The sequence below is a fragment of the Eleutherodactylus coqui genome, chromosome 9 (assembly GCF_035609145.1).
Source record: "Eleutherodactylus coqui strain aEleCoq1 chromosome 9, aEleCoq1.hap1, whole genome shotgun sequence".
Classification (NCBI taxonomy): Eukaryota; Metazoa; Chordata; class Amphibia; order Anura; family Eleutherodactylidae; genus Eleutherodactylus; species Eleutherodactylus coqui.
In genome coordinates this window covers 81,991,334-82,010,645 of record NC_089845.1, presented here as the reverse complement: position 1 = coordinate 82,010,645, position 19,312 = coordinate 81,991,334, and the positions used below count along the sequence as shown (strand labels likewise).

General features: G+C 43.9%; 1 protein-coding gene across 1 annotated transcript; it reads left to right on the top strand.

The window, feature by feature from the left end:
- Positions 1-2,327: 2,327 nt before the first annotated feature.
- RIOK3 (RIO kinase 3) lies at positions 2,328-19,037 on the top strand. The gene is made up of 13 exons (XM_066579622.1): positions 2,328-2,638; positions 6,071-6,192; positions 7,425-7,570; positions 7,650-7,757; positions 9,298-9,407; positions 9,550-9,693; positions 9,776-9,903; positions 10,077-10,259; positions 11,871-12,030; positions 15,158-15,238; positions 16,607-16,696; positions 17,641-17,748; positions 17,966-19,037. The coding sequence occupies exons 1-13, from the start codon at positions 2,600-2,602 to the stop codon at positions 18,071-18,073; spliced, it is 1,527 nt and encodes a 508-aa protein (XP_066435719.1). The 5' UTR covers positions 2,328-2,599; the 3' UTR covers positions 18,074-19,037.
- Positions 19,038-19,312: the final 275 nt, after the last annotated feature.

Here is a 19,312-nt window from a genome sequence, read left to right as displayed (position 1 = left end):
CCCCATGAGAGGTTTAAAAGAAAAAGAGGATACATCCTTGTCTTGTGCTCTTTTTGATCTTGAATAGAGATGAGCGATCGTACTCGTTAAGGGCGATTTCGTAACCGAGCATCGCTATTTTCGAGTACCTGGCTACTTGGATGAAAAGATGCGGGGGGCGGTGTGGTGGAGTGGGGGGTAGCAGTGGGGAACAGGGGGGAGCTCTCTCTCTCTCTGCCCCCCACTCCCCTCTGCAACCCCCCGCTCACCCCCCGAATCTTTTCACCCGAGTAGTCAGGTACTCGAAAATAGCGATGCTCGATTGCGAAATCGCCCTTAAGGAGTACGTTCGCTCATCTCTAATCTTGAAGCATTCTGTATCCTCGTACCTGGTTCTCACTGTGCTTCTTGATTGCTGTAGAGGGACCCGATCAACGTGATCCGGTGTGCTGGTACTCCTACCTCCCTCAGTGCTTCACAAAGCTTATCATGCTCAACGCAGTCAAAAGCCTTAGGCCGCCTGCAGATGGGCAGAAATTCCTGCAGGATTTCTGCAGCTGGAAGCCTGCATAGGATTGCGTTAACAAACGCAATCCTATGCAGACGGGCGCGGTTTGGCCGCGCAAAATCTTGCGCGGCAAACAAGCCGCGGCATGCTCTATTTCTGTGCGGGGCTCGAAACGTCACTCACCCGCCGCTGGCTCCGGTCTGCGCTCGCTGCCGGATCCGACCCGCCCGTCTGCATGCGGCCTTTGTGTAATCGATGAAACACAAGTAGAGCTTCTTCTTCTGATACTCTCTTGCCTTTCCATGATCCACCTCAGGTTTGTGATGTGGTCATGGGTCCACCGGCCTTTGAGGAATCCAGCTTGAACACTGGGAAGTTCCTGGTCAGGGATAATCTGGATGATTTTCAGAAGCCCCTTGCTGACGTGAGGAATCAGAGCGATTGTTCTATAGATTCCACGGTCTTTGACATCGCCCTTCTTTGGCCGTGGGGTGTCATCGAGGATTCTGTCCCAGATCTGGCACAATATACCGGAAGAAATAGCGGTGCAGCTGAGCGGAAACCGAACGGACCGCATTATGGTCCATGGGATCGGTTCAGCACTGTTCGGTTCCATCATAAGACGGACTCGTTCGGCCAGGGGATTCCCCTTTCCTGTTCCTTGAAAGGAGAAAAACAGAATCCCCGCCACAGATGTGAAACCACACAAAGTATGGCAGCCTGTCCACGGGCAGTGATCACGCAGGCGATAAACACTATGGAAAGCGCAGCGCCAGCATCCACAAGCGGAGAATCACAGCGATTCTCCACTCGCCGGATTTAAATTGCGGCATGCTGCGATTGCCGCAATTCTCCACGGTGAGCCTATCTATTAGAAAATGGCCGTTACTGACTGAGGAGTGCGTATAGATGCATCCTCCTCTCACCATGCAGGTAGCTGATTACCAAATGGAGGAGCCAATAACACCTGTGCAGGACACCGATAAGGCAACCACTCACACTGCCTCCTGATAATGAGGGGGGTGGCTGCTTGGTGTATACTCCCACACATAGTGGATACAGGGTGCCAGACCATTCTGATATATGTAGTTCACCATGCAGACCAGCAACCTATTAATGACGCCATGATAATTCGGCGGGTTGCCCTGATGGATATCATCAGTGAACCACATTGGTACTGCCACCCTGATTAGATAGGCAGCTCATCTCGGAGACCTGTCAGCTCTTCCCCCTCCTTCCCAGCTGTCGTGGACAGGGGGCCTTCAAGAGACACAGAAAACACGCTGTTTATTATACACACTGGGCTTCCACCATTTTTATTTACCAAGATGACCTAAGTGATTTTTTTTTTTGCTGTGTTTATAATAAAAAAAACTTTTACTTTTTGTATATTGATAAACAAATAAAAGTAATATCCATGAAGCTGAAAAGGGAGAAACCATTTTGCTCAGTCACAGGACATGTCCAGACATGTGCAAACAACAAGCCAGCATTATCTGGAAGCGGTGACCTCACCAGGACAGCTGCCTGTCATCAACAGGAGACGTCACCAGGGTGTAAACAACCTGCTGTCACCAGTGGCCATGGCAACAAGCTGCGCCCTTACTGCGCATGACACACCCCTAGCTCTCGCCCATCCCTCGCACACTAATTCACATACATAGACTATCAGTGGCCATTTTTCTGTAGCCTAGTGCATGTTACTAAGCGTATTACTCCCACACAATAGATATATATGTAGGTGCTCTATGAACACGCAGCGGCGCGCAGCGGCATTCCTCAACCATGAGAGAACGACGAGGTCATGCGCAGTAGATAGTCACGTGGTAGTGCGGAGGCGTGGTTAGAGGTGCCTTTCCCAGCAGACACCGCGTTCGCTGTGACTAACCGGTCGGAGACGTGAGCTGAGCCCAGTGTCCCAGTATATATACTGCCGCAGTCAGTCCCCGGTTCTAACCGTCTATTACACCGAGGTCCTCGTACCACTACCGCCCGCCGCTCCTCACGTCCCGTACATCGCGCTGCTCAGTGGCTCTTAGCTCCGCACGTCGCCGCACAGTGTCCGCAGTACAGATTCTCCCTCCCAGCAACAGCCCAGGCCTGAATGAGAAGATGGAGCAAGTGGGGATCATAACACCCGCAGCCCGGCCGGTAAGTGTCCTCCGCAGCCTCATCCATGGAGACGTGCTCACAGGGAGGGGGCCACGTGACCAGTGAGGGGAACCCCCACAGAACCCTTCCCTTGTATTACTGACTCCCCTTCCCCTATGGTATCTGACGGGGTTCCCCTTAAATACACATTGTGGGAGAGAAAAAGGGAATCGCTCACCTAGAAGGAGTTGGAGTAGAGCGAAACTTCATGGGCGATTGTAACGTTTATGGAAGTAAGGGCGTTTACACTGAACGATTTATCGTGGGTTTTTTGTTTTTGTTGTTTTTATATAATAAAAGGGTTAAATAGTTAATTTTGACCACCAATCACAGTGACAACAATTATCGTTAGTTTCAGGAAGGCATTACAATCCTCGTTGGCTCTTCCTAAGTAATGCGGTGTACTATTCTAGCCATCAGACAGTCGCATCTTTGAGTCTAAACTAAAAAATACTGTTTAGAAAAGTTCAATAAGTTACATTTTTAAAGAGGGGGAAAAATCCAGTTTAAAACTATATATTGTTCCCATAAAAAAAACTTTTTAAATGGACATTGTACCAAAAGTTAAAAAAAGTAGAACCTAATCGGTATTACTGCGTTTGTAGCGACATAGATAACGAAGATATTGTGTTCTTTATCCTGCGTGACGAATGTTGTAAGAAGTAGTTTAGAAAAAAAACTAATGCGAATGTCTTTTTCTTTTGTTTGCCTCCCAAAAAATGCAATCCAAAAGTCACATGTGCCTAAAAAAGCAAACCCCCTCATAGTTGTGCTCCTGGAAGTATAATATTACGCGTTTTAGAATGTGGCAATGCAGATTCAATTGTTCTTTAAAAACATGTTTATTGTCCAAAAGTAGTAAAAAATACTAAAAAAAATAACCATATATTCGGTATTGTAGTAACGGTGCTGAATCACATAAGAGTGGTGTGTGTGTGTTTTTTTTTTTTTTTAACCGAATGGTGGAAATTCTCCATGTCCCATTTTGACCCGCTTTACAAAAAAAATAAGGAAAAATTACACACGCACCCCAGATTGGTGCCATTAAAAAACACTTCACCTTGACACAGTTCCCCATGTGCTGTAGCGTAGATGCAAGTGATGCCCCACCACACGCTGTTAGCACTCAGCACCCCCGCAGGCCACTGTCAGGTACTACATCTTTAGGCGCAGGAGGCCACTGTCTGTACACTGACTACAAGTCCGTAATTAGGTCAGTAATACAATACATATTGTAAGTCTCCACCCTGCCGCCATGTAACCTACCTCCACACCCCAGGGGTAATGTGTGCTTGGCGTCACCTGACAGCCTGTACAACGCAGGTGACGTTTAGCCTGCATGAATCATGGGTTAATTATCTTTCTTTTTCTCCCCCTTCCTCTATAGTTCAGTACAGGCTCATGAGTCATCACTACTCTGTACATATTGCCCAATAGCTGAGTGTCACTGGAGACTTCGGACTGACCTAGAAATAGTTAACATGCAGTTTGTAGCTGTTGTTTTTTGTTTTTTTAGTAATGAGATAATTAACCCATTTAGGACCAGGCACTGTAAATATACTGCGCCTGGTCCTGGGCTTAAGCCCAGCCGTATGCAAAATTACAGTGGGGATTAAAGCCTCCTGCTTCCGCAATCAGTCAGGACGGATTGTCAGCTGTTAGTGACAGCTGATAACCCAGAGGAGAAGGCAGGAGGGGTTTTTAACCCTTTCTGCCTTCTCCTTCCCAGAGTACACATCATGAGCACCATGTACTAAAAAGTGGAAGTCTAACTTCCACTACGGGAGCCTGGGGGGTCACATGACATAGCAGAGCTGCAGGGTCCCAGCAGACCTTGATCAGCTCTGCCAGTAACTAATGTCACTACAGGGGTTGTTTTCCCCTGTAACTGGGGCTCCTATGGTTCCCCAGCTACAGTGGGAAAATGCTGAATAAAAAAAAAAAGCCCTCGAGAGGTCTTCTATGACGTCAGGGGGGACAAAGATAATAAAAAACATAATTACATACATCAGTGAATAAAACAACAATATACACATAAGAAAGAAAATGTCCCCAAACCATCGCTATAAGCGCCCTGTAATCCCAAACCATACATATTATATATCAATACGTCTGGAACAAAATGAGGAACCCATTCCCATACTTTATTTTAGCGTAAGTATACTAATTAAAAAATATATAACTAGAAATGTTAACCCTTTCCAATCCAATTTGTATCCTGGTTTTCCTATGGGGGCTTACTCTTTTTCTGCAGTTATACAACTGCGCTATCTGCTGGCTAAAGCCAGTACTGCATGAGGTGACATGTTGGATAGTCTCCGACAGCAGAGAGGCTGGCACTATACAGTAAGAGAACCCCGGGCGTCTTCCAACATCAGCCTTAAATCATAATGTCTTCAGACGTCAGACAGTGGATTGGAAAGGGTTAAAATATTTTTTTAGCTTTTTACCCCCAATAAAACTAAACGGGGGAAAAAAAGTCAGTGAAAAAGATATTTTAAAAAATCGCCCTATATGTCACGGAAAAAAGAACGCCGCAAAAACATTTTGGTAGCTAAAGAAAAAAAAAATAGATCAGTAAAACCGCCACATGGGTAAAATCCCTGAAGTGTCTGGTCCTTAAAGTACAAAACAGATTCACTAGGAAAACCCTGAAACAAAGGTGTCTCACTGTCATATCCACCGTGTATAGAATGGGGGCTTGTATCGCCCCACATCCTCCTCCGGGACCTCACATGATTGGATGGCAGGTAAAAAAACGCCAGTGGGTGCTCGCCCTAAAAGGGTTGTCTGAAATTAGGATTTTTTTTTTCTTTCTCTATTGATGACCTCTAACTGGGATAGGTCATTAATAGTTGATTGGCGGGCATTCATCCCTCAGGTTCCCGACACCAATGTCAGTATAGACTGTGCAGGAGACAGATTGTGCCATCCACACTGCAGTGATCCTGTTTGGTAGTGCAGGCGCAGCTCCCATTGAATTCTATAGGAGTTATACCTGCAATTCCAAATTGGTCTGCTGCAGTACAGTCGGGATGCAGGAACCTGAATGGACACCATTATTGTCAGTGAGGTCCTCTAGGCTCCGGCGGTTCTGACATATTCATTGTTTGACTCTGGTTTTCAGTTGCAGCTAGACTTCCATGGTAATCACAGGGGCTTCTGGGATCGGGCCATAACCGTCATGTATGCCAGGACGAGGGAATAGGGCCCTCTCCACTGATGTACATGTATATAAGAAACATGGCAAGAGGTGAAACGTGTAAAAAGCAACACTTCATGTAGGCAGTATTGTTTTACATCCCACAGTAGCAGTGGAGTGAAAGAAGAACCAGTTGCTTTATTAGATTTGTGTAGAACTAAAAGATTGAATCGAGCGGTTGGGTTGTTACTCCTCAATTTGTGTATAAATCCAATCATTCTCCCCTATAGAGCCCATGGGGGTTACCTGCAAAGCCTGCAAACCAGTGCTCACTGGCAGAAGTCATGAGTGAGGAGCTCGCCAGAGAACTGCAGCTGCAAGAAGAGCACCACGTGTTCCCCTCACAAGACAGGTATGTTACACGCTCATCAGTGGCCTGCCAGTCTTGGTCTACTGCCATATATTGTAGGAATGTAAAGGCATAAAGCCGTCAAAAGGCCTTGAAGCTGAATTCTACTAGGATCTTCACTGCTAAATTGAATTAATGTTCATAAGTAAACCTTGATTGAACTACTGTAAATGGTGACTGGCTGCACAGGCGGGCACTGACAGGTCTCCGCGATGAGCCTATCTAATAGATAGGCTCACCGCAGCAAATCGCAGCCTGGCGCAATTTCAATCCCACGAGCAGAGAATATCTAGGATTCTGCACTCGTGAACGACGTTCTGTGCTTTCCATAGTTGGCCTATGGAAAGATTTTCATAGCATGATCCGCGGGCGATTTATCGCAAGCAAATCATTGCCAGTGGACAGGCAGTCTAAGGCTGGGGTCACATGGGACGTATTCCCAGCGGAAATCTCACTGTTTTGCCGCAGCGAAAAAACTTGAGATTTCCGCTGGGAAAGTGCTGCTTCAAAACCCGCGGCACTCGGCCGCAGGTTTTGGAGCGGCTTTGCTGCATGCTTTTCCGCTGTGGCCGGCACTCCCATATGTGATGTTGGCAGGGAGAGGCTGTTGGGGTTTCTCCAACAGGACTCTGTTTCATGCTCGCCATCAAAATGTTTATCTTGAAATGTCAGTGTTTCTTAATAACAAATACTCTCCTGCAATGTGTGTTCTCGACCAAGGTTCATGCTGACAAGTTCCCATTTAGGGGGTTGTTCAGCTGTTAGGCCTCCTGCACACGGCAGGGTCAGATCCTGCATGTGGGATCCCGCACCAGGATGTGACCCTGTGCCCGGCTGGTGACCCTGCTTACCTGTCTGGATTCTTTTTCTGTACTGCGGGAGTGTCAGCTGGCACACGCGCAGTACAGAGGAGGCCATGCTGTCGCTAGGCGATGACACGGAGCCGCTCGGGGTAGGATGCAGCGGTTCTCCATAGAAGGCCATTAGACGTTTTTGCTGCAGAATCCAGGGACAGACACCAGCCCTCGATTCTGCAAATCGTATCCGACCGTGTGCAGGAGTCCAAAACTATGAATGGTGGTGTTTAGGTGGTTCATTAAAAGGATAAAAAAAAATGTTGACAAGTAGTAACTGTATATTTGATCTTTAACAATAACTCCTGAAAGGTTCTGTTTGGCTGTGTTTTGTTGAAGACTTTGCTGGACTCTAATGGCTGCCTTGTCTTTATGCTGTAGTTCTAACGACGGTGCATTTGTAACTGCGGAGAACATTGATACGTCCAGTGATGAAGTGTTGGCTCAGATGCTGCAGATGCAGTTTGATAAGGAGCACGATGCTCAACTGAGACGAGAGGAGAAGAAGTTTAATGGTGACAGTAAAGGTAAGGAGACCTAAGTGTTGTGTATGCGGAGATGGCTGAATGGTAGTCGGCTATTACAATGACTTTACTCTTGTCCTAGTTTCAATATCTTTTGAAAACTATCGGAAGGTGCACCCCTGTGAAGACAGCGAGAGTTCAGAAGATGAGGTGGATTGGCAGGACACCCGCCACGACCCGTACAAAGCTGGTAGGAGGCTACATGTATTTGTAACTGTAGGCAGTGTTTGTGTGTTTTTTTTTTTTTGTTTTTTTTTCCTCTTCTGCGCTAAACATATGCGCTGTCCCAGGCAAGTACAATATAGGTGTTCAGGTGGGGCAAATATGTTTCATATCTTCCACTACTTATTTGTGTGCAGAAAATATGTAGCATATTAGAGTAGCAACAAAGTGGATGGGATTTACAGAAATTTTATCCACACGCTGTGTTTAGGTCTTAAATCCACAACATATCAGTTTGTCATGTGTTAAAGGGGTTGTCCCGCGCCGAAACGGTTTATTTTTTTTTTTCAATAGCCCCCCCGTTCGGCGCGAGACAAACCCGATGCAGGGGTTAAAAAAGATAACCGGATAGTGCTTACCTGAATCCCCGCGCTCCGGTGACTTCTTACTTACCTGGTGAAGATGGCCGCCGGGATCTTCACCCTCGGTGGACCGCAGGTCTTCTGTGCGGTCCATTGCCGATTCCAGCCTCCTGATTGGCTGGAATCGGCACGTGACGGGGCAGAGCTACGAGGAGCCGCTCTCCGGCACGAGCAGTCCCATTCAGAAAAGAAGACCGGACTGCGCAAGCGCGTCTAATCCGGCGATTAGACGCTGAAAATTAGACGGCACCATGGAGACGAGGACGCTAGCAACGGAACAGGTAAGTGAATAACTTCTGTATGGCTCATATTTAATGCACGATGTACATTACAAAGTGCATTAATATGGCCATACAGAAGTGTATACCCCCACTTTGTTTCGCGGGACAACCCCTTTAATGGATTTTTTTCCCATTGAGGAAATAGGAAAGTCAAAATCTGCAACAAATTCAAATGCTTGTGGAGTTTGTTGGAAATTACCTGCAGATCCACATCAAAGCTCCTGGATATGGACTTTATTTATAATAAGTTGTGGGGAGAAAAAAATTACTCCCCTTGTATCATCTCTCTTTGAAGAGTCTTGCCTATTCACCCACCATTCTCTACATCTTGGTCTACAACGTATGATAAACACGCATGACCACTGTAGTAGTTGCATCAGTCATGTTATCACGTGAGGCCAGGAGAAAATGGCTGAGGAGCAGGCAAGACTTAACGGAAAGGGGAGAAGGTGAGTATTTAGTTGCCTAGATCCGCTGGAGAAAATCTGTTAAAGTATGAATTTGCCACTGTGGAAAATCCCGATGACTTTTCTGCAGCAAATCCACAATGTAAACATGCTCTTAAATGCAACTTAATGCCATGGCGAAGTAGAGGATGGTGCCCTGGGTGGGGATACGTGATTTCAACATGCCAGATCCTTAATATGAGCGAGAAGCCACAGACAGGCTGGTCAGCAGCTTATTCCCACTCTACACTGAAATGAACGGGCATACTTGGCCAAGTTGCATATTTATGCTGGATTCAGGTGAAGTGGCTCTCAGCCAGCAGCCATGATGGCTGCCTTTATTCAGTAGCTATGACACACTGATAAAAGATTTGACTATTTATGGTTCCGTTTTCTAACAGTCAGTTCTTCTTCTGTAGATAAGCCCACTACAACACCAAAGAAAGGATTCACAGGAAAAGGGAAGGACATAACAACGAAACATGATGAGGTGGTTTGTGGCAGGAAGAACACGGCTCGCATGGAAAATGTAAGTATTTGTGTTGCAGTGATAGCTATAACCTATATATTTATGCAAAAACAATACATATATCTATCTGCAACCGGTGTCTTGTATGAATATTGAAGTTCTGTTGTTGGCTTTGAGAGCTAACTTGGATTCTGTTTTCTAGTTTGCTCCAGAGTTTCAAGTTGGAGATGGAATAGGAATGGACTTGAAACTGTCCAACCACGTTTTTAATGTATTGAAGCAACACTCTATTTCTGAGCAGCGCCGGAGTGCCAGACTGCATGACAAGAAGGAAGTGTCCACCGCCGTAAGTAGGACTGTCTGCTTCCTGTGATTGGAGTCTACAGTCTCATTACTGCTTTACTGCAATACTTTGTTTTATGTTGCAGGAGAAGGTCGTGGACCCAAAGACCAGGCTGCTGCTATATAAGATGGTGAATGCTGGTGTTCTGGACACAATCAATGGCTGTGTGAGCACTGGCAAAGAGTCCGTTGTGTTTCACGCAAATGGAGGAAGGTATGGTCCTATTTACAGACTTCATTTTGAGTGGTACAATTCTAGATAAAATGACTGATGAAATGTATTTTTTTTACATGTGGATGATGGATTAGGATAGGTATTTTCTGTGATTATGTCCTTAAACTCAAATTGGTCTTGTAATCTTATGAAAATCTTGTTTTCCTCTTTAGTATGGAAGATCAAGCAGTGCCTTCTGAATGCGCCATCAAGGTATTCAAGACCACCCTAAACGAGTTTAAGAATCGGGATAAATACATCAAGGATGACTACAGATTTAAAGATCGTTTTAGCAAGCTCAATCCACGTAAAATCATTCGCATGTGGGCAGAAAAGGAAAAGCATAATTTGAAGAGGTAAGCCATTGTATGGAGCTGCAGCTAATGGGTTTCTTTTCTACTTTCAAAAGCGATTAGTGGCCTAAACTAGGGAAATGCATAGAATGTCATCTGTGGGGGGCCGACCTTTTGGACCCTCATCAACAGAATGAAGATGACAGGTACTTGGTACTAAGCTGCAGTACCAGGTGGATAAGCTGCTGTCTGGATAAATGTTAAACCTTGACTGCTGCAGCCCCTTTGTTTTGCTGATTGGTGGGGATGTAGGCATTGGACCCCCCCTACCACTTCTGACTTATCTGATTTTATGAATACTTGACCATTAATTCATATGTTTCCAGAGTAGCAGCACAATGCAGAGATCTAAGAAACCATTCTCCACAATCATGGTTTTCATTGATAAATACAAATATTTACTATAATGGACATGTCGGGAGTTGTCAGATCTTCTATAGGGTGCGTTCACGCGGAGCTAACTTGATGCAGATCTGCAGCAAATCGCCACTGTGTAAACACACCCTCAGGCCAACTTCACACTGGCGAGCGTGATATGGACCCATGAATCGCAGTCCCATATCGCGCTACCCATTATGTGAATTTCCCGCACATGCGAGGCGTGTTCATGCCAAAACAGCCTCACCTCAGTTCGGGGAAGAAGCAAACTGCTGCTGTGGCTGTCAGCCGCAGTAAAGGATAGTGGAGTTTCTCCGACTGGTTTCAATGGGAGACTCACATCGCGTGCACCCGGCATGTGGGGCGATGCTGCTGCCGTCCTGACTGAAAATATTGGGCACTGACCCCCTGTTTCGTTTCATTCCCCCTGTTATCCCCTCCCCAATACTTTAAACAAAGAGTAAAAGACTATACTGTACTGCAAACCAACTTGTACTAGAATGCTAAATATAAGCCCCCTGCGTGGGGAAACAAAGATGTACATACTTGTTACACTCTTGGAAAAAACCCTTAATAAAAACCGTTGAAAGTAGAAAATATTGGGCACTGTTGTGAAAGCTAGCAGAAATTTTAAAAGTGCTGCAGTTTTTCCTGTATCGCATCACAATGGATAAAAACATCACTCATGTATATGACCCCATTCAAAAGAATGGGGTTCATATTTGTTTGTCTTGCAACGCACATATCTCATGTGTTTTTTGTTTACTCGCCTTTCAGATCCGCCGTGCGTGTCCCGCCTGCCGAGCTGGTGATCATGTGCAGCACAGCGATGGCGCGCCAGCAGTGTGGGATGACGCGGTACTTCTGCTGTGCTCACAGCGGAAGTATAGCGTGACAGCTGGCTTCCATTGACTACAATGGAAGCCGAAAGCGCGTTTTTTTCCGCTGCAATTAGAGCATGTCGTGGTTTCTTTCACGCTGCAGTCTTCCACAGTGGAAATCCGCAGTGTGAACATTGAGCTATTGGCTGCGGATTTCCGCTGCGTTTTACGCGGCAGAAATCTGGCCATGGGCATTAGCCCCTATAGTGTTGGTAGGGGAATCCATATCTCTTTTTAAAAAAAAAAAAAAGGCTGCAAAAAGTGTGCATTTATTGATGTACTACTTGTAGATATATGCCATTAATGATATGTATGTATGAGTGAATGCTTAGTTTTATCTTTAATCTTTACACAGAATCGAAAAGGCTGGTATTCCTTGTCCAGAAGTTGTCATGTTAAAGAAGCACATTCTGGTCATGTCCTTTATTGGAAAGGATCAGATGCCTGCTCCCACACTTAAAGAAGCTAAACTCAACCTGGAGGACTCCAAAGTAGCTTACTACCAGGTTCTCACTGTAAGTAACTGGTTCTTATCTGTTTGAAAACTTTTATTGTAGTTGGAAGTGCCTATACCTTTTTTTTTTTTTTTTTTTTTTTTTTTTTTTTTTTTTTTTTTTTTTTCTCCCTGTTTTGGGGATTTGAATGGATTATTTGATTTTTAAGAAACTTTAATGTATTGCCAGGAGTTTAAACACAAAATGAAACGGCGCTTCGTTGTTTAAAACTTCAATAAGGAGAAAAAGGAGGTGATTGACTCACCTGGTGCCAGGTGGGACACACCTTACCCAAGGCAACCCATCGACACCTGACATCCAAGATTGCATATAACAATAACCCCCCCCAGTGGGAAACTAGAGAGCCTGGATATGGATCTAGCCCAAGAAACCAGTATGATGTGGGACAACAGGGGATGTTCCCCAGGAAATGTTAGTTCCCTATGTTCATTGAAAACTTTTGCTAGACTATTCTAGAGATTTCAAAGAAGGCTTTGAGCTAATCGAAGAATAGAGAATGTGCTTTGTGTAAAAATAAGCTCCATTCTGCTCGTACGAAAGCCTTGTCAGCTTTGTTTGGATCCAGACAGACTTTCCCAACACCTTCAGGCCATTCAAAATTTACTCAACCAAGACCTCATCGTCTCCAATTCTTTTCATAAAATGTCTTTACCGGTTCTTCCAATCTGTTCGTTCAATCCCAAAAAGGTCAGTTTGCCTGGTCCTGGATCTAAAGCTCCTGAATTGCTCTGTCAAAGTACATCCTATTTATATGGACCCCATAAGATCGGTGATTGCCTCTATGGATCAAGGTGAATGTCTGTCAATAGACATAAGACTCCAATCTCCACATCCCGATTTCCCAGTCCCACCAGTGCTTTCTTGTGTCTGCAGTCCACTCAAATCCTTTTCAATTCATCGTCTTGCTATTCAGCCTGACAACAGCTCCCTGAGTGTTCACGAAGGTCCTTCCCAGGGGAGTGTGGCATCCCTTATCTGGACAACCTTCTAATCAAGGCCCTATTCCTAAGGGCCAACAATGAAAGCCTCACAATGGCGCTGAACATTCGGGCGTTTCAGGTGTATAATCAATCATCCAAAGCCAAACTTGATCCTGTCATGTTGGTTCACCTTTTTTGGCCTATTCTTCTACACAATTCAGATGAAGGTACAACTTCTGAGAGACAAGCTTGCACTTCTCCAGCAACGTGTCCACTTTCTGCAGTCACGAACTCCCATCTCCATCAGCCAGGGCATTCCGGTTCTGGGGCTCATGGTAGCTGAACTCTGGTCTAGTATTTGCAATTCCACACCTGCTCCCTACAACGAACCATCCTATCCAGTTGGAACAGATTGTGAGAGTCTCTTAATGGATCGGCTCTTAATCTTAACTCCCTCTTTTTGGTGGTTGACGTCGCCCAACTTTTCTCAAGATTGGTCCTTCCTTCCCCAATGGACACGGCACTTACCTGTTTTTTTGGGGAACCAGCTGTTTCTCTGTTCTGAGATTCCCCCTTTCACTTCCTTGTTTAGTTATGTTGGTTTTCGAGTTGTGTATTCAGTTAACCAGTTATGTACAAACTGATTTAGCTGAGTGGCTACAGGAGGAGCATGGCTGGTAGGAGGTAGCAGAAAACAATAGTCTGTAAGCTCACCACCTTTTCCTTCTCCCTGCTTCAATGGTCTGCTTGATATCCAGTCTCTGAGGCAAAATCGTGTAGTCCTCCACGATATTCACACAGAATAAATTCAGAAGAGTTTAAGCCATTGGCGGTGTGAATTAATTAAGACTTTATTGAAGAGTGTCACGACATGGTTACAGGAGGGACACGTTTCGGTCTAAACAGACCTTGGTCACCCCAAGACCACTGATGGCTTAAACTTTGTTGAATTTATTATGGCTGGTAGGAGTTCTTTGCTTAGTGTCTGCCTCCTAGAGGAAGGAGCTGTACCCATTGTTTTTGCTGCATTCCCTAATGACACAGCCAAGAAAGGATTTTATGGGGAGTAACCAAAAAAATCTTTTTTTTTTTTTTTATCCCCTTCTATGTGAAGTCCACACACCACTTTTTCTTAGTAAGTGGTCTACAGGCTGTGGAGATCTTGTACGGGGTTGCTGGCTTATCAGCTGTTTCACACTCTAGAGATTAGTTTTGCTGAGAGGAGTCCCAGCGTGTAAGAACTGATAAGCCAACTCTGCAGCCTGTATGTCACGTGCAAAGGAGTGTATGAATTTCACATAAAGCAATCGGCTGCAGCTGGCAGAAGCAGTTTGCAGGAGGGTTCAGCCAAAATTTTAAGCAACAAGGAAGCAAACTCTTAACATTTTAAATACATATTAAAAAAACTTTAGGATTCTTTTTCTCTATTGGAAGAAAAATAAGCAACATTGTAATTATTACTTGCCCTTTAAATAGATTTTTACTAATGATCACAGTAACTCAGGTCAGCCCCGGTGGAGACCGCAGAACATGCAGTGACCAGTCCACCAATGTCCTGAAGTGAGCCACTGGATCCAGAGGGACAAAATATCCTCTCTGCTTCCTCAGGGGACAATAACTTCCTTCTTGCCCCCAGATGTAATGATGCAATATCACCCTGCAGCTAATCTAGCATGGTGCTGTTTATATGTAATTATAAGATTAGGTCGGCTAATGCTATAAAAGACCTATACAACCTGCCCTAAGAGCTTACCATCTAATATGCAATAGTAACTCTGCTCCTAGGAGCTTACAATCTAATAGAACAATAAATCTTTTTAGAACACAATAAGGATGTAAATCTATATGTTAATATAAGCATATTACACCAGATTTTTCACGTTAAATATGTCCGTTTTTGTAAATGGCTCGTGGTTCCTCTGAAATGACCACAATTCTGGAGCACCATTTCTTTGACATCTGTGTTCTATTATTTCTCCTAGAAGTTCATGAATATATTGACATCTGGGTGTTAACATTCCCTCTTGTCAAAGTCTTGTGTCCTTGCATGGGACAAAGTTTGCAGTGTGTGAATTTGCATGAATGTTTATTTTTTTCTTGGTTTAATAACACTATCAGTGGAAGTCTTTCAGCCTTTCAAAAAATGTAATTATGTATATTTATGAAAGCTCCGCCTCCAAGCTATAACTATTCTTTTTCTGATGTAGTTGATGAAGCAACTCTACGAGAAGTGCAACCTTATACACGCCGATCTGAGTGAATATAACATGTTATGGCATGATGGGAAGGTAACTATAATTTGGTTCAGTAACGCGACCTTTTAAAGGGATTTTCCAGGACACACCAGGATAGGAGCAGTGGCTTCCTCTCTGACCCTGGTGTACCCTGGCTGACACAGCTGGTGCTGCCTGGAAAACACCTACATTTTTACAGTATAACTAATGTAAATACAGATATTTAGTAAGAGGGCAATATTTGAACATTTTAATATTTGTGCCTTTCAGATTGCTACTATTAAAGGGAATCTGTCACCCCTTTATACTATCTTCTCTCATGTAGGGTAGAGACAGGCACGCTGATTGCAGACATATTTTTGTCTTGTATATCTGTGCAATAGTTAGTCAGAAAATTACACTTTTTATCAGTAGCAGCCGTATACACAAAGCTACAGGAAGTAGTCTTCTATATTCATGAGCTGCAGGCTAGCTCCGCCACCCCAGCATCCAGCACTAATTGATAGCTGTCCCTATATGCACAAACAGGCAGGCAGCTGTCAGTCAGGAGTTGGAGGGCAGGGTGGGTTTCGCTATCCTGCAGTTCATGAATATTGAAGACTACTTCCTGTAGTCTTCTGTGTGTGGCTGCTACTGATATACAAGTTTCTTCCAAATTACTTCACAGATGCATAGACCTATTTCTGCAATCAGTGCACCAGTCCTGGCCTTCAGAAAGGATACCATAATGGAAGTGACTGATTTTTCTTCTTAAGCCTTCAGGCAGGGCCTAATAGGAGTACAAGATGGCAGATTTGGGCGGTTGTCATGACAGCGCTTTAGCAGAGTGATACAGGGAGCCTGCTTTCTAACAGCTTGGATGCTGTGGTCACTACTGACTGCAGCATCTAAGGGGTTGTTCCATCTCAGCATTTGATGACTGAGATGGGAAACATGGCTATTTCCCAACCACCTTGTCATGTGTTATGGAAATGGCCCAGGCGGCAGCATTACGCATTTTCTATGACTCCCAGTGAAGTGAATGGGTGTTGTGAAAATGGTGTAGCTCAGCATGCTGCACTGCTTCTGTGACTCCCATTTATTTTAGTGGAATTAAGGAAAATCCATAGGGCTGTTGCATCGGTGGTGGATTGGAAACGTTTACTCATAGTTTCCCATCTGTTATCAAATGCTGAGATGGGAATACCCCTTCAAGTGACTTGCAGTAATTTGCAATAAAACTTTATTATGAAAATGTGCACTTGTACCAGAGAGGTGAAGCAGTAGCAATGTTAACACAAATTTAGGAAACTTTGCAAAGATCATATCACAATGCATCTGTATATTAAAAACAAAAAAAATGCATTTCTAGGCTTGTAGAAATCAGGCAAAAGACGTGAGGGTCCTGAACAGCATCCATGCAAAACTTGTTTCTCTTTGCAGGTGTGGCTTATTGATGTGAGTCAGTCTGTGGAGCCCACTCACCCACACGGGTTGGAGTTCCTATATAGAGACTGTAGGAACGTTTCACAGGTAAGGACGTGACATTGAAGATATTGATTAACCTAGGAAATGCACTGTAATTAAAGCCTCAATGTATTTTTAAAGGGGTTGTTGCAGATAGAATATTGTTTACATATAAATCCAAGCCATAAATGACCATTTTTTTTTTTTGTATTAACATTTTATAAAAGAAACGGTTTCCAGATATGCCAGGACTGATGTTAGAATAAGGGGGACCACATCTGCATCGGAACCAACTGGAGTTTTTATCACACATGTGGCTACTAATACTGGAACATTGCAGCGCTTTGTCTTCTGTCCAAAAGCCAGGTAGCTGGATGGAAAGCTGGCAGATCCCATTCTAGCCAGTGGAGTCCAACCAGTGCTTCTCGGTTCTTTCTCTGGACAGAACAGTACAGCAGCGGGGATTCCGCTTTCCTGCTTCAACGGAGCAGGAAAGCGGAAACCAACCTAACGCCATCTGCTCTTCTCCACTGCAATAAATGGTATGGTCATGTGGAGGGATCCTTGATGTGGTTCGGCTGCTCCTGAAGCTGCAGAAGTAGTTGCTTCTCTCTTTGCTCCACTGGGTACATGGAGGGATACCTGATGTAGTGAGAGTCAAGACTGCGCATGTGTGACCACCTTGGAATGTTTGTTGCAGTGGACACTGTATAGCAATACTAGGTGATTCTATTCAAACATTAGTCCTGGCATACCGGGGATAGAAACTTGAAAAAATGTAAATGCAAAAGTTTTTTTTATAATGGGCTGGACTTAACTGTAGACTATCTTTCATGGGATAACTCTTTTTAAGGCGTGGTAGGTAACTAAAAGTTAGGATTTCTAGATGTTGCGAAGTATGTGAATTCAATGATTAGCTGTATAGAAACCGTTTGTTAACTGAAGCATTCCCGTACACATGAAAGACCATATTGTGTGTGTGAACCGTTTTTTCTTTTTCTTCTAAATAGTTCTTCCAGAAATGTGGGGTTTCCGAGACCCTCAATGAACGTGAGCTCTTCAATCTAGTGTCTGGACTAAATATTGCATCTGACAATCAAGCGGACTTTATGGCAGAGGTAACTAGTTTATTAGCACTGCTATATTTAGTGATTGGGAGAAGTCGATGCTAGCGATACTTGCTGCTGTGTAACAGCACAAAGCGAGCATCGCCTGCCCGACAGCTCGTCCAGGGTAAAAGACCAATTAGAGATTCGGGTCCTTCTGTGGTGTTTTGTCTTAAAGTGACAGTAAAAAGTCCAGGGTTTTCTGAAAATTTCACTTTTGTTTCTCTAGATTGAAGCACTGGAGAAAGTGAATGAAGATCATGTCCAGAATCATGCAAAGAAGATCTCCACTTTTCAGAAGGATGATGATGGCCCTCCACCACTCTTTAATGAATAACCCCAGAGCAACAATTGCATTAAATAAATGAAAAAAAGTTGAATAGCCTGCTGTATTGGCACAGCATCAATGCAGCGGTTATCATCCCTGCCTCACGCAGGTTGGAAGGGCCGAGCTAGATCCGTGTGCACCCTAGAGCCAAACCCTGATCATGTTTCTAACTTGTGAGACTGAGACGGCTCATGCGGCAGGACTCGCTGCTTGTTTTTAAAGTTCAGATAAAATGTTTTGACTCTTGGGGTGGATTCACACGTGGCGGATTTCTGTAGCAGAAGCATCTGCTATGGACACTTTATACCGTGTATTCCTATGTTGGGGAGGTGAAAATCTGTAACGCATACATGGTTTGAACTTCCATATGGATTTTTTTTTTTCCGATATGGAAATGCTTTCTCCACTTTTTTTTTTTTCTTTTGTTGTTTTTTAAGGTATTTGTGAATTTCGGATTTGGAATTTCATTGTAGACTTCAGTGGCATTTAAATTTCTGCATAGAATTTAACAACCTAAATCCACAAGAAGATATGGCACAACATCTGCAGTAGTAATTCTACAGGTTTTGTGGTGTATTCTTCCGCCATGTTTATACTTCTGGTGCTGTTTTCATGTTCAACTAATGGGGATGAATACAGTGCTGTGCATTTACTTTGGCTCGCAGAAAGTGCCGTCATCTTTTTATCGATAGCAGATCTTATTAAAATGGGCTGACTGTGAAGCAGTGGTTTACCCATCCTCAGACGGGGGCTATATTATATATCCACCGAGTAACATGAAGTAGGAACATATTTAGCTCATTAACTGCATTAATTATGAAATATGTGATTTGCAAAAATTGCTAGTGTTCTGCGTGGCACATGCCTTATTACATTATGCTTAATATAATCATGGAGCGTTCAGCAAAATACTTCATTCGCTGTGTGCGGCCTGTAGTACGTTGATTGAGAAATAAAGATCTTATTGACCTGAGTGTGACTTTTTTTATATATTGTATGACCATGTATTTGAAATTGTGTTTAAATCCGCCTTTAGACAATTTAGTAATATACCAAGACATTTCAAACTTTTTCAGGCTCCATATTATAACAGAACTAAAGATACATATTGAATGTGAAACGCGTTAAAAGATTTTTGTTGGTTATCGACTTCTTTTTTTAATTTGGCGGCAGATCACGAGATGCTGATAAAAAAAAAAAAAAAAAAATCCATATTTTTATTGAACCAAGCTCCTTTTTAAGGTGAGC